The following is a 15,836-nucleotide window of genomic DNA, read 5'->3' on the forward strand; positions in this document are numbered from 1 at the left end:
CAAACTCCGTTACCATGGAAGCACATACTGTTAAAGGTTGTACTCCAACATTGTTGACTGTCTCCATGGTAACCAAGGCGGAAAATGCCTATGAAATTATTTTGGTTACAGTCCGATCTCGAGTTGTCGCAGAAAAGTGATACTGGTATCGATTGCTATGTTTTCCGGGTCGCTCTACCCGTTTTTGGGCAGAGAAAAAGCTACAACTTAAATAAAATGAAAATCTAGTAGTCCGACCACTAATAAATAGTTCTAGAATCATCATATCCCGTATAAATCCATTGTATTTTGATGAAATGAGCATGACTTCATTTGCAGCTAATGATTCAAATTTAGGTTTGCTCAATGACAATAACGACAATAATGGGTGTTATTTTAAAATCATGTCTCAGATCTTTGCCATGGATGAAACAATGCAGCTGAATGGAGTCAGTTAAGAGGAAAAGGGTGTTTGATGGTGGAGAGTGTTGTTTGTTTTGTGAAAAGAAGGGTACGGAAAAGTTGTTACTTGGAAAAGATGGTGCCCTTAAGCCCAATATATTCTGCTGAAAATAAAGACTGTGTCATCTAGTTTATACAGATTGTTGTGTGGTGTTTATTTGGAGCTGGGCATTTTTCATTATGAGGATAATGGACCACAAGTTTCCATTTCTATGGACTGGGCCCGGTCTAATCTTACACAAGTTTCCATTTCTATATGGACTGGGCCCGGTCTAATCTTACACAAGTTTCCATTTCTATATGGACTGGGCCCGGTCTAAGAGACGACACAACTGTGATCCGGGTCGCGACTAAGAGACGACACAACTGTGATCCGGGTCGCGACTAAGAGACGACACAACTGTGATCCGGGTCGCGACTAAGAGACGACACAACTGTGATCCGGGTCGCGACTAAGAGACGACACAACTATGATCCGGGTCGCGACTAAGATGATCACTGTGAGTATTGATAGCCTTCTCCCAAAAACCGTTTTAACCAACTTTTAACGACGCATTTCAAATCATTCACAATTTTCATTTTGAAAAAACCAATTTCATTTTTCCTCGCAACGATAGAATTAAACAGATTTTAAAATATTCGGGTAACTGCGATAAACTATTATTAGACATCCATTTTTACTAATATTTACCGCTGCTATTGCCCTTAGTTTGCTCCTCATATTAGAATTCCACTTGGGCCGATCTCAATCCCTCTAATCGGTCAGAAAATTATATGTAATTATGTAATAAATATATCTAATTCCTCCTTTTCTATCGGAATTTTTTGAAGCATCGATTGCGTTATCAAATATTCTAAAAAGTAAGTCCCACCATTTATATTGGAAATTATAAAAACAAAACTACCATCATTTTTGAATACTAAGTTGTTTAATGAACAACTTAAATCTAGCAAACAAAATCATCTCGAGGATTTTTTGCTAAATAAAAGTTAAGTGAATATTTCAATCGCTTGATGTTTACGTCATACGGTCTACTTCTGTTTTATAAAAGTCGAACAAGTTTATCTTGCTTGTGAAATATCAAAAAGTTATGATCTTTCTGATTTCAACAATTTCTAATCAGACCCGATCGCCCCCGGTAATAAATTACGCCTTCTTCACCAAAAGGACACGCTGGGAAGAACAGAAATAACCCTGAAATCTCCCTAACCCTAGCTCTGGTAACCCTAACCCTAGTTCGACCCTAACCCTAGCAGGACTCGAACCCGCGATCCTCAGTATACCAGCCGAGCATGTTGACCACTGGACCATAGATCAGTAGTTGGTCTGGTTAGTGTGGTGACCGGCGATCAGTCAGGTGCGGTGACTGGCGACCAGTCAGGTGTGGTGACCAGTGACCAGTCAGGTGCGGTGACCAGTGACCAGTCAGGTGTGGTGACCAGTGACCAGTCAGATGTGGTGACTCTTCACTGACTACCCGCTATTATTCTCTGATTACAACAGTTTCTAATCAGACCTGATCTAAATTGCCGCCGCCAGAAATAGATTAAAAACTTTCTCTTCTATCGACGCTATCAAGAATTATCAGCTGAATATGTTCTATTTTGTCAACATTGTTGCACCGCGTCTTACCTACAGCGCCTCCTAGTGGAGGAGGAGAATATCCATCCTATAACCTATAAACATCCGCCATCTTACGAGGAAGCAATGAGTAGCATGTGAACTCTTCACAGACACCAAAACCTGAAAGAAGTGAAATTAAATTTCATTTTGATAAGTCGTTACATTTACATCGAAGCCTTAGTTTGTTTCAGGCCTATTTCTAATTCAGCTACGTAATTTGAAATGGTCGTCTGGTTGAGTTTATCGTCACAACTATAACGAATTCAAACAGTGAATTTTAAAACTTTGAAATTTAATTTTATCGACAACGAGAAGGTTGTGAAATTGGAGGAACTGACCTCGCGAAATTACAATACACAGAGACCTACCTAGAATCGGCGTGAGGAAAATAAAACAGCACGAAATGACTTCAAAACGATGACTTTAAAAGTTCGTAGCCGCATCCAACATTTATAATCTACATATAGAATAATTGTAATAAATTGTTGAATCTGATTCTGTTTTATGTAATGAATTTCGATGTTTGCAATAAAACACTGATGTTCAATGGTACAAAAACAACCGCTTCTATTACGAGATTAATTTGAGAGGAGACCTCAAAATAACAAGGTGTGAATGATTTAAATATAATAATTATTCAATGATTTGAATCATCAATTAAAAAAACCGCGTCTCCTAAAAATATACGCGAGAAATATCGACATCAAAAACAGCGCGACCAAAATCAGTAAATTAATTCAACCAAATAAACCAGAAACCCAGGTCCCACAGGAATAGGACCCGACCGGGTGGGGTGAGGTGGGTGCTGTCTGAACCTGAAACCAGTTGTACGTAAGTAAATGTCATTTGTATTTTATAAGAAGTAGAGTTCAACAGTTCAACTCTTCATCTTAATCAAATCACACTTAACTCACAAACTGTCAAACATTTTCAATCAAGTACAATTGTAAATAAATGCAACTTTAATTGTCAAAAAGTTCCACTTGAAATAACAACTGTATTTTATATAAACAGCTGAAATTATGTTCTAATTCACAGATTTATCAACTAACTATTCTAACCTAACCTATATATTCGGCCTACCTATTCGGGCTCGGGTTTAGGGGTAGGGCGGGGGATACTGAAATAGAGACATGTTATACAGGTCACACCGGAATTCTTCAGTCACTCTGTCATCATCATTCAACTTCATTTTCAATCTTCTGTGACTAGGGGGGTCTTGTTCTTCACACTGAAACAGAACATACAGGCCGCACCTGAATCAGGCCACTCTGTTGTGTGCTGGGGGTGAAGACACGTACTCTGTGGCCTAGTCTTCTGGGGTCTTGTCTCAGCGATGACCCTGAAATTGTCATTTTTATTTCAACTAAACGTTTTTACATGAAAGTCGTTTTCTTATAAAACAAAAGATTAGAAAAAAACGGAAATTCTGAAATAAAAGGAAAACACCTGAAAATAGAGAGAAACCCTGGAAATAGAAGCGTAAAATACAGGATCCTAAAATAAATATATTAGGCATCGAAATAAACAAACAGCTTTCTCTATCTGCAAGACCAGAGACCCAGAGACCCCACAGGACCCTGATACAAATATCACCCAAATTCCTTTACTTAAACTTACACATTTCGTTGGAAATTGTACTAATTTTCATGCCTTTCTAAAAACTTACTAACTCACAGAGTAAGTTCCTAATAACTAACTTAACCTATAAAACATAATTTCAGCTGTTAATGTTTTTCTAACTCACAGTTTATCCAATCCTGTGTGTGTAATGTATGAATCCAGGGATCCTCAGAATTATAGTCGGTTTTTATCCTCGTGTTTTTGATAAAAGTTCACAGTTTATTATGAGCGCAGTTTGTTGTAATATCGCAATAATCCTGATTTAATTGAACTCCGATTGAATCGATTCCAAGTTCCGTGAAGCCTGAAAAATAAAACAAAGAAGAAATTCAAACATCCATAGTCGAAATACCGATAAATTCATTTCCAGGGCAAAATCCCCTCACAGCTTCGCGCCTCACTGCACTCGCTTTACGGGGGGGGGGGGTGCCCCTTGTAATCGAAAAGGTACCCCACGTATGTTGCCCCCCCCCCCTGCAAATTATCCCTCCATCTACCCTTGTATCTGAATAGTCTATAAGTAACGAGTAGAAGTTTATATGCCGTTTACATTGCTGGGTTTCACACGTGTGAAAATCAACTCACTTTTTCACGTAAATATCTAGAAATTTGCGATGCGGAAATCTCGACAAACTCACCTAACAATCGCGTTCATCTTATCCGTATCAGTTTTTTCGTTTCTGAATTGTTTTTTTATCGTTTAATTTCGTGTTTTATGATGTAAATTAAACCGCGATTGTGACGGATTCTAATGAAGCGGGTTTCTTGCTCGCTTTGCACTCGGCTCGTGCGCGGCTGGTCATCGCGGCCGGCGATTGGCCGCATAATTGATGCGGGCGCAATAAGTAATTCTGATTGGTCAAGTGGCGCGCATAGCTAATGATGACCTGAACTGGACAGAACCGGTTTCGGTGACCCTGATGATGATACATGTACAACTGAATTCTATATTGCGCAATACAGCCAGGCTAACTGTTATTTATCTATTTGACCGACAGAGACATTAGTGAAACCGTTAGTGAAAATAAATATATTAGGCATCGAAATAAACAAACTGCTTTCTCTATCTGCAAGACCAGAGACCCAGAGACTCCACAGGACCCTGACGCAAATAGCACCCAAATTCCTTTACTTAAACTTACACATTTCGTTGGAAATTGTACTAATTTTTATGCATTTCTATAACTTACTAACTCACCGAGTAAGTTCCTAATAACTAACTAAACCTATAAAACATAATTTCAGCTGTTAATGTTTTTCTAACTCACAGTTTATCCAATCCTGTGTGTGTAATGTATGAATCCAATGATAATCTTTGAGTCATTTTGAATCCTTGTGTTTTTTGATAAAAGTTCAGTTTATTGAGCACAGTTTATATCAATCCGGAACTAGTTTGAGCGCGATTTCATTCCAAATAAATCCTGAACAAGAAGACAATTCGAATTCCATTGAATTTCCAGTAACGGCTCACTTTTTGAGAACGGTTTATCTTTCGTTTCAGCGAGATAACATTCAGAATAAATCCTAATATGTTCACAAGAGGTGTCTAATTGTTTACGGGAGACAGTTTGAGCACCTCTGTCCAGACTGGTAAACCATACACCATCGCGATAACCTCCAGGTGCGAACATATACAAGACACCCAGATGTAATAATCTGCGCGAACGACAAGAATTGTCGAACACAATGAAGCTTCATATTTCATATTATTATCTAACTATTGGGGTCACTGGTCATAATCCATCTTCGCTCTATAAACTGCGCGGTGACTCTAGTGAAGATATCAATCCATTCTGAACTGCATGAAGTATATATCGGTATAAATCACACATCTCTAATAGCAAAATGATTTAATTTGAAAATTGAATAATTGAGTTTGCCGCTAAAACCAGGTCCACCTTCCAAAACATCCTCATTAATGATTGGACGCATAATTAGTCATACTCATCGATGATTGGCTAATTGGTACGAAATATGCGTAATGTAAACTAGATGAAACCGGTTTCGATGGGACCCGCGCGTCACGTGGGCATTTGACACATTTCACGAGATGTTTCTCATTCTCTACTGAAGGTCATTGAATCTGTATCGGAAGTCATCGAATTTATTCTGTAGCGTTGAGTGTGAAACACAAAATCCAGAGTTCCACATTTTTTGTCAAAGAAAATTTATTATTGGATGTTTTTATGTATTTAATTTGAAGGAGATGAGTTTATTTAATTTACAAGATAAACAGTTCAAACATGGAACACAGTTTCAAATCCCTCACAATTATAAACACTTCTGATTTCCAGTTCAAATCACGAGGAGTTCAAAATATCAGAAAACCCGTGATTTTATTCACTTTAAAATAATAGTATTTTATACAGCGCCATCTGACTACATTTAAAATTTTGTTATCATTTCGGGTTCATTGGATTAAACATTTTCAAAATTTTGTTTTCCAAAGTCGATCTGGAGTGGAATGTGGCCACTTGCAAAGTTGAATATCAAACCTTTGAGAGAAATGTCGATGGAAATCCTGGATATTGATTTTCTTATTTGTGAAAAGTCTGCAAGTGCTACTCGTTTTTTAATGTGGCTACCAACAAACACGTAACACCAATAATACCGTGAACCTTTATCAACTACACAGGTATCAACAAATTCTTGCAAAAGCAATTCATAAAACTAGAAATAAATCATGATTTGTTTTTGATAATAGACGGGTATTGAATACTGGATGGATCGCCGTAAACCGCGCACATTCCATGACGAAGTGGAATTCCGACTCCACTTCGCCAGATTGGCAGATCTGACATGTCCTTTTTTTCCGCGGGTAGTTTCGGATATTGATATCGGCCAGTTTCAATACGGAGCGAGTGGGCACTAATGCGTCATTTTGAGAAGTTCCTACGGGTGGCGGCAGAGTTTGAACAGCGTAAATAATTTTCAGCTCCGAAGTGAGTTTTAAATAATTGATAGGTGCGTAGATTAGGGTTTGAAGGGCATTTTTGGGCCGATGCTGTGAAAAGAAAATTTTCTAAGAATGGCAAAAAAGCTTTTCGGAGGATTTAACCTGAAAATTCCGCTTAGATTTTTAGTGTTTTAAGCTACTGGGAACCTCTCAAATTGCATCTCACGAATTTGGAGTCTGGATGAGATGGATATACGAAGATAATATGGACGCTGAGCAGACCTCCCGCATCAGAAATATTACTTTAGTGTGAAATGAATTTCTCGCGGGGAACTGCTATCAATGAAATTGATTTTACACGTGGAATTCAACGTGTATTTGCAGTGTCTGAATGTCAAGGTCAGATCGACGTTAAAGTACAATATGATGAAAAACACTCGTAGAATTTGAAAACGTTTTTCACCTCATTGAATTCATGCATTTATTGATCTGATCTGATCTGATGTCTGGTGTGTATAGAGTCACGTGATAACGTGCCGATCGAAAGTTGTGGAGAACCCAGTTCCACAGCGCTGAGTCGTTTTTCCACAGTTCAGGACCCAGTTCCACAGTCCAGGACCCAGTTCCACAGTCCAGGACCCAGTTCCACAGCGCTGAGTCGTTTTTCCACAGTTCAGGATCCAGTTCCACAGCGCTGAGTCGTTTTTCCACAGTTCAGGATCCAGTTCCACAGCGCTGAGTCGTTTTTCCACAGTTCAGGATCCAGTTCCACAGCGCTGAGTCGTTTTTCCACAGTTCAGGACCCAGTTCCACAGTCCAGGACCCAGTTCCACAGTCCAGGACCCAGTTCCACGGTCCAGGACCCAGTTCCACGGTCCAGGACCCAGTTCCACGGTCCAGGACCCAGTTCCACGGTTCAGGACCCAGTTCCACAGTTCAGGACCCAGTTCCACAGTTCAGGACCCAGTTCCACGGTCCAGGACCCAGTTCCACGGTCCAGGACCCAGTTCCACGGTCCAGGACCCAGTTCCACGGTCCAGGACCCAGTTCCACGGTTCAGGACCCAGTTCCACAGTTCAGGACCCAGTTCCACAGTCCAGGACCCAGTTCCACAGCGCTGAGTCGTTTTTCCACAGTTCAGGATCCAGTTCCACAGCGCTGAGTCGTTTTTCCACAGTTCAGGATCCAGTTCCACAGCGCTGAGTCGTTTTTCCACAGTTCAGGACCCAGTTCCACAGTCCAGGACCCAGTTCCACAGTCCAGGACCCAGTTCCACGGTCCAGGACCCAGTTCCACGGTCCAGGACCCAGTTCCACGGTCCAGGACCCAGTTCCACGGTTCAGGACCCAGTTCCACAGTTCAGGACCCAGTTCCACAGTTCAGGACCCAGTTCCACGGTCCAGGACCCAGTTCCACGGTCCAGGACCCAGTTCCACGGTCCAGGACCCAGTTCCACGGTCCAGGACCCAGTTCCACGGTTCAGGACCCAGTTCCACAGTTCAGGACCCAGTTCCACAGTTCAGGACCCAGTTCCACAGTCCAGGACCCAGTTCCACAGTCCAGGACCCAGTTCCACGGTCCAGGACCCAGTTCCATGGTTCAGGACCCAGTTCCACGGTCCAGGACCCAGTTCCACAGTTCAGGGCCCAGTTCCACGGTTCAGGACCCAGTTCCACAGTTCAGGGCCTAGTTCCACATTTCAGGACCCAGTTCCACAATGCTGGGTCGCGTTCCCATAGTTCAAGATACAGTTCAACAGCGCTGGTTCGTGTTTGCATAGTTGTGGATCCAGTTCCACAACGTTGGGTCGTGTATCCACAGAGGATCCAGTTCCACAACGTTGGGTCGTGTATCCACAGAGGATCCAGTTCTACAGTTGTCCAACTCAGAACTATGGGACTGGGTCCTTACTAAGGATTTCGTGAAAGCAAATCTTTGGAAACATTTAACGAATTTGATATCCTATTTCCCATGTTTTTTTCATACTAGTGTAGAAATGTTAAAGGTAAAATTTAAGTACCCGTACATAGGTAACAGGATCCACAATGTGATCGCATGATTCGATGAAAAATCAATTTCATTGACATCAGTCCCGAGCGGGCCAAGCTATTTATATAGCACTCCAGTAATATTTCTACTGACAGTTTTGACGGACCCCCGAAAACTCTGTTCGTATTCGGTAAGAAAACTTTATTTCAATATTTTATAAATATTTTATCCCGATACGCACCTAGCACTACTACGATTAAACTTCTGTTAAAACATTCAGCTAAAAGGGAACGCATTTGACTCGCTGAAGATGAAATTGTTAACTTCGATTCTGTTACTAGTTTGTTCTGCAACGGCAGGTAAATGTTCCGATTTAATTGTTTATGACAAATATAGCTGCCAGGCAGCTATAGCGGGTTTATGTACAGTTGGACTGGAAGTTAATTGTAAAAGTTTCACAATTCGAATTTTATATGACATAATTTACTATTGTGAAACCAAAACGGGTCGGCTGCTGCTGAGTTAAAGCCGTTTCATCATCACCTGATGTGACGTGAATGTTAGCCAAACAGCTGAAAATGCTGTCGTTTCATAATTATAAAATTCTATCATATGAAATTTGAATTGAGGGACTTATTCAGTTATCTACGGTTTGCGCGGAATAGAGTGTTATTATTACTGGACTTGTTACTCGAATAACAATCATTTCACTATGTTTTACAGTTTTAGCTTGTTTGTGTCCACCTGGTTCAACAACGGCTGGAATGAAATGTCTCCGGTTTGTCAATGACGCAACCTGTGGTTCCTTCGGCAAAATAGCTGTGATAAATAACCCGCAGGAAAATACCGTGGCTTTTAGTAAAAAAAAACTTCTATCAATCTGTTTTATAATCGCTATCGTTGATTTCAAATACTCAATGAATTTCATCGTTTTCAGATTTATTTCAAAACAGCGACAGAAAGTTCTACTTAGCCTATCTCGGTTTTAAGCGACCGTTTGATATGGTGAGTACAAACTGGCGAGGTTGGAATTCTTAGTCTCACGAGCCGGCCGTGTGATACTGGTTCCAGGAGGAAATCAAGCGATTATGATTTATTAAAATCTGTTTCAAGTATTACAAGATTTCTGGTTCAATAATACCTCTTTAGGCATCAACATCATCAACAGCGCTTGGACTCAGGGCGGGGCTCCAGTGGCTTCTAATCCAGTTATATATTCTCATTGTAGTACGGGCGTTTCACAAACTGGCAGATAGGTGAACCAAATAACCAAGGATATGCAGGTCCCGAAGATTGTGTTGCGATTGATAGAAAGAACGGACGATGGCTCGATGTCGCCTGTTCACTGGGATACCCTCTTATTTGTGAAGATAGCTGTACTGGGTTGTAGAGTTGGTGGTGACGCCACATATACTAAAACAGTGATATTCAAATACATAAGAAGTATTGATTGTCATTTTGAAACAAATAAAACTGCAAACCGCTTCTTTAGAAAAATCAAACTGTTAGTCATGTCTCTCGAGCTGTATGTATTCCCTCCCTCGATCGACCCTACCTGGATGTAGATTCCCTCCCTCAACCTGGCTGTAGATTCCCTCCCTCGACCTGGCTGTAGATTCCCTCCCTCAACCTGGATAATGTGGTTTCCCGGCACTGGACCTGGATGACGTGGATTCCTTCCCTCATTTTTTCCGGGGACATTTTTTCCATGGGACGTTTTTCCGATGAGAATTTTTCCGGGAACATTTTTCCCCGGGACATTTTACCTACATTCGGTTGACAACAATGGCCCTGCAATCAAAATAACAAGTTGGCCGGGATATCGACAAATTCAAGTTTTTGAATGACTCGTTTGATGGCGCTAGTCGGAACCGGAAATTGGAACCTAAATCCGCCATGTTCTAGTTCATTTGCGATAAAAATCTCTCGCTTCAAGTTTTTAGTTAGCCATATTTTGATTACATAGGCACGCGTAATCCTTTTATTATGATATCCTGACAATGTGTTGAATTCGATAAAATCTCACTTCGAACGCTAATGATCACTAGAAATGTAAAAAAAACTACCAAAAATCACAAATTTAGCGATGACGCTCGACTAAGCAGCTAACGGAGGTAATGACTGGTGCCGGGTGTCATCACTTTGTCGTTGAGTTCAAGACTCTAAGGTGAATTTGTTGCAGGCTTCACTGATAAATATGAAATAATATTATGAAATAAAATTGACTTTAGAAGGACTTCACTCATAGATTCATAATAAAAATATGAAAAGTACCAGGACTCAAACCAACAATCGAAATTGGGCCGTCAAGTGCTGCCACCATGTGATACCTGGCAACCAGTCTTTACATCTTCAGACGATGCAAAATGTTTTTTTATAATTTTAGGACACTTATAGTGATTTCTAGCCTTTTCAGTGAGGTTTTATCATATCCAACGTAGTGGTAGGATAACATATTCAAAGGATTATGGGTGACGATATATAGTAAGGAAAATATCGCTCATTGAAAACTTGAAGCGAGAGATTTTCAAATAAACTAGAGCATGGAGGATTTAGGTTCCAATTTCCGGTTCTGACTAGCGCCATCAAACGAGTAATTCAAGAACTTGAATTTCCTAGCAACGAAATTTCATATCAATCTGTGTGAAAATTGAAATCATAGTCTTTAGTTTCCGGAACAACGCGTCGACTCGTGTTGCTAAAAAGACATAATTAAGTGGCCATTGAGCATTCTAGCCTTCAGCCATCTTAATACGGGATATCGACAAATTCAAGTTCAAGTAATTGGACTTCGTAGTGATGAGTATGTCCGGATACATGTATAAACAAAATATCAGGACAATCCATTGGATTGGAGTGTCTTCAAAACTTCCCCAAATAATAACTAGATTCCGTCTACGGACGGACGGCGGACATAAAGTTAACGCAATAGCCCACTTGGGACTAAAGTCTCAAGTGGGCTAAAAAACTAGATCCGTTCAACAACCACTGAACCTAAAAACATCAGTTTCATTAAAAAAAAACACACTGGTAAAAATACTTTTAGATCGAAAAGATTTATTTGTAAAAAATGCGGTTACATTTGACACACGAACATCGAACGACCGACCAAACATTATAGAAATAATTTTTATGAAATATCGAAATCGCCTTGACTTGAATTCATTTTATAGTACATAATACAATATTTACAAATGTCGATTCAGTAAATGCATAATTGTTGAAAGATAAACGAACTACATATCGCGATAGTATAGAACCAGGGGTGAATCTATAGGGTCAGATTCAGGGAGGGCACACTCTGGTGTGTGTAATTAAAAGGGCACCCAAAAAATATTCATCAGAAAAAATTTTGTAAATACATCGAACAACAAGGAGAATATAAACTTTTTGCTGCTAATTCATGATTTTCATACAAAATTTTAGGTCGAGTTGACTTCTTTTAAAAAGGGGTGTGCACCCTGCACCTTCCCTTCAGATCCGTCTCTGGGAGAACTAATCTATCATATCATTCATTCTTTAAAAATTCAGATACCTTTATATATATATATATACATTTCAGGGGCTGCAGGCGGCCAGTTGCCCAAAACTTGGTTTAAGTCAACCAGTCGATTACAAGTAACCATTGAAACTGGTTAAAGTGGAATTTAAGCAGTTTTCAGCGTGGCGCCACCTACCAGGAAATCAAGGAAAAATAAAGGATATTCCTTGCAGATAGGGAATAGACAGGGAATATACGAGGAATTTTGTACCCTAATAATCGGGGAATAGTAGGTCAGGAAAATCTTTAAGTCGGGGAATTTTTGTTTCCTTTCTGGGAATTTTGTAGAAAAGCAAAAAATAGGGGAAAAGTCATTAATAAAATGAAACAGTTTCTGTCTGTGTTTTACGTGTTTGACTGCGTTAATCGATTGGATTCTTAGCAGAGAAAACAACGCGCAAATCCAGAAGTAGACATGGGAAAGGGTGGAAGGCAAATCAAATAAAATTGGCCACTCTGTCACTGGTTAACATAAACTATCCTTTGAGCAACAACAGATCATAAAATAAAATCCAGCGTTAATTTCAAGATCTGCTCCTGCGATCGAGTTCCAGTCTGATAAAGTCTCACTTACGGAAATGACATTTCATCTCTCCAAAAATACTTTGTTATCATTAGGCCAAAAAAGATTGATACCTTGTTTCTCCGCTCTGCTGAGCTTAAATGTTGACCCGGCCGGCCGCCTATCTACCCTATACATTACTTTTTTTAAAATCGTGATCAATTTCACCATAACAGACCCGGCCGCTATAGAAATGAACTGTTCATAAATTTTATCATATTTTACAAAAATGACCCGGCCGCTGCGGAGAAACAAGGTATCATTTTTGTTTAGCCTTAAAGTAGAGCACAATTAGGGATCATTCATTTATTACGTCCGCATTAGGGGAGGGGTCAGTGAAATTGGGTACTGTAATGCTTAATGTTTATGATAAAATGGCCGATTTTGCGTACAGAGGGGGGGGGGGTTGAAAAATTCAAATTCTATGCGTACGTAATAAATGAATGATCCCTTACAGGTCTACGCAGAGTAGGAGTTTGTGAAACAATTCGACAAGTTTAGAGCAAAGGGCAGGGGGTCGAACAACGACGCCATTTTTGGTACGAATCAGTTTTGTAAATCAGCTATCGAGACATTCCTATTCCGGCAATCGTCGATTATGCGATTCAGAGCGTAATGACCTAGATTCACAGTTGCGTGGGTTGAATTCAAACTAATTCCAACATTTCCCCCTGCCGATCGAAATACTCCCTATATATAAACTTGAATGATAACATCGCGCAGCACATCATGATCGGATCCTGAAAAATGAATAATAACAATTATTCAGTATTCATTGTTTATTACCGCTACCTATAGTAACATGTATCTACCACACGAATGTATTTTTACCAAAATTTACTCCAGGAGATTTTGATTCTCACAGCAAATACGCTTCACAGGGGCACGGGTGGGAGCTCTTGAATCCATACATTATAAGTGGACCGATGAATTATTAATCAAATTCACCCCTCCCCACAGATATACTCGGATAGTTTTCATTTAAAGAGAAAAAAAGTTCATTCCGTGTTGCTAGAATGCGGTAGGAACGCGACGGACCGAGTAACTACTAGCGACACCTAGTGGATCCTCACTTGCCACAAATGGAATTCTCTAATGCCGCAGTAGTTGATGTTTTTCAGCACACTAGCGACACCTGGTGGATCCTCACTTGCCACAAGTTGAATCCTCTGTTGCCGCAGTACTTGGTGTCCTACTGTACACTAGCGACACCTGGTGGATCCTCACTTGCCACAAGTGGAATCCACTAATGCCGCAGTAGTTGACGTTCTACTGCGCACTAGCGACACCTGGTGGATCCTCACTTGCCACAAGTGGAATCCTCTAATTCCGCAGTAGTTGATGTCCCCATATCCTGGACATTTTACGCGCTAGCATTTTAGGGGAACCGGTGCAAACTATGCTCAAAATGTTTAAAATACAGCTCTCACCTGTTAGCGACGTGTTCAGCTCAGTAGATATTACCGTTCGGTCGAACTATAGCAGATGTAGTCACCTGCGTACCGGCGATCGGCTGCTGATTCGGCACGAAGATCAGACGATTCGGACTGCTCACGTTCACCGGTTGTCGTAGCAATGACGACATGACGTTCGACTGCGGTTGTTGAATGATGAGAGGAACTCGCTGTCGATAGAGAATAGAAACCTGATTATATGACAACCAGATTTATGAACTAAAATCATTTACTATAAGTATTTAGATTAAAAGACATGGCATTTCGGACTAGAGACCATCGTCAGGTAAAATATCTGAGTACTGAATCTCGGTACAGTGGAACCTCGGCTTAATGACAGTTTCGAAATTATGACCAAACTTCATCAGAGACACACAAAAAATGACATGATAGTGATATACAGTAATTCAAAAATACAGATAGTTAGGTTAGGAACCTTTTCCTTGTCTAAGTTCGTTAAAACATTGCCTTTGTTTTTAATGCCACTGTTCACGCCATCATTCTTTTTAGCAAACTGAACGCTGCCCAATTAGTCATAACGCAAGGTTTTTCATTTTTGTCCCAATAGTGGCGTTATAAATTACTTTTACTGTATCAAATTTAAACAATTTACTAGATAACTTCAAGTAACAATTTCGGAATGCTGTAAATTTTTCCAAACTGTAATCTATGGCTTGGAACCTGCAACCCCTCAGACAATCTACAGCCTGTAACCTGCAACCCCTCAGACAAACTACAGCCTGTAACCTGCAAGCCTTCAGACAATCTACAGCCTGTAACCTGCACCCCTTCAGACAATCTACAGTCTGTAACCTGCAACCCTTCAGACAATCTGCAGCCTGTAACCTACACCCCTCAGACAATCTACAGCCTGTAACCTGCAACCCTTCAGACAATCTACAGCCTGTAACTGCACCCCGTCTGACAATCTAAAGTCTGGAATCTGCAGCCCTTCAGACAATCTACAGCCTGGATCCTAAAACCCATAAGACAATCTGTAGATTGTCTGAGAAAGTGGTTCTAGGCTGCAGATTGTCTGTAAAGGCCGTCTGCAGCCGTGAACCTGCACCGGTTCTGAATCCTGATTGGCTGTGGATTGTCTGAGGGGTCGGCTGCGAAGCTACGTGAACCTACCTGAGCGCCGGTAGACGGCAACGAAACAGCATTTTGAATCGTGGGATTTGAAGTGGAGGCAGTGATTAATTGAGGTACGTACTGTATCACTTGATTACCAATAACCTACAAACAATCGGACATAAATATATATAATAATAACAGGTTTGATGTTAGTCGTCTACAGTGAACATGCTCCTAGTTACAAATCACATACCGGGTATACAAACACATACAGTATACACACATACATGCTTTTACTCTCTATCGGTCTGGAGCCACCCCTGGAACCACCCTCTTTGGCAGTTACTAATTATTGTTATGATTTCTGGAGTTTTTGGCAATTCTTCAGTTCATTTTCAATTAGAAATGTCTCAGGTGAAGCACTGAACACATGTGAAGTGTGGACGATCAGTTTTTGAAAGTGTGCTGATAAAATGTCTAATATCTGGTGATTGTAGTTCATTTTCAATTGGAAATGTCTCAGGTGAAGCACTGAACACATGTGAAGTGTGGACGATCAGTTTTTGAAAGTGTGCTGATAAAATGTCTAATATCTGGTGTTTGTAGTTCATTTTCAAATAGAAATGTCT

General features: G+C 40.4%; 1 protein-coding gene across 1 annotated transcript in view; it reads right to left on the reverse strand.

Annotated features, from left to right (window-relative positions):
• Positions 1–11,644: 11,644 nt before the first annotated feature.
• Positions 11,645–15,836, reverse strand: part of LOC141909950 (MYND-type zinc finger-containing chromatin reader ZMYND8-like) — a 35,759-nt gene continuing 31,567 nt past the window's right edge. Inside the window, exons 19-21 of the mRNA XM_074800634.1 lie at positions 15,265–15,369; positions 14,107–14,300; positions 11,645–13,416 (exon numbers count right to left, since the gene is read on the reverse strand). Coding sequence (XP_074656735.1) covers positions 14,127–14,300; positions 15,265–15,369 — 279 coding nt within the window. The 3' untranslated portion in view covers positions 11,645–13,416; positions 14,107–14,126. The remainder of the gene's footprint in view (positions 13,417–14,106; positions 14,301–15,264; positions 15,370–15,836) is intronic.

This window comes from Tubulanus polymorphus, chromosome 8 (genome assembly GCF_964204645.1).
Source record: "Tubulanus polymorphus chromosome 8, tnTubPoly1.2, whole genome shotgun sequence".
NCBI lineage: Eukaryota > Metazoa > Nemertea > Palaeonemertea > Tubulaniformes > Tubulanidae > Tubulanus > Tubulanus polymorphus.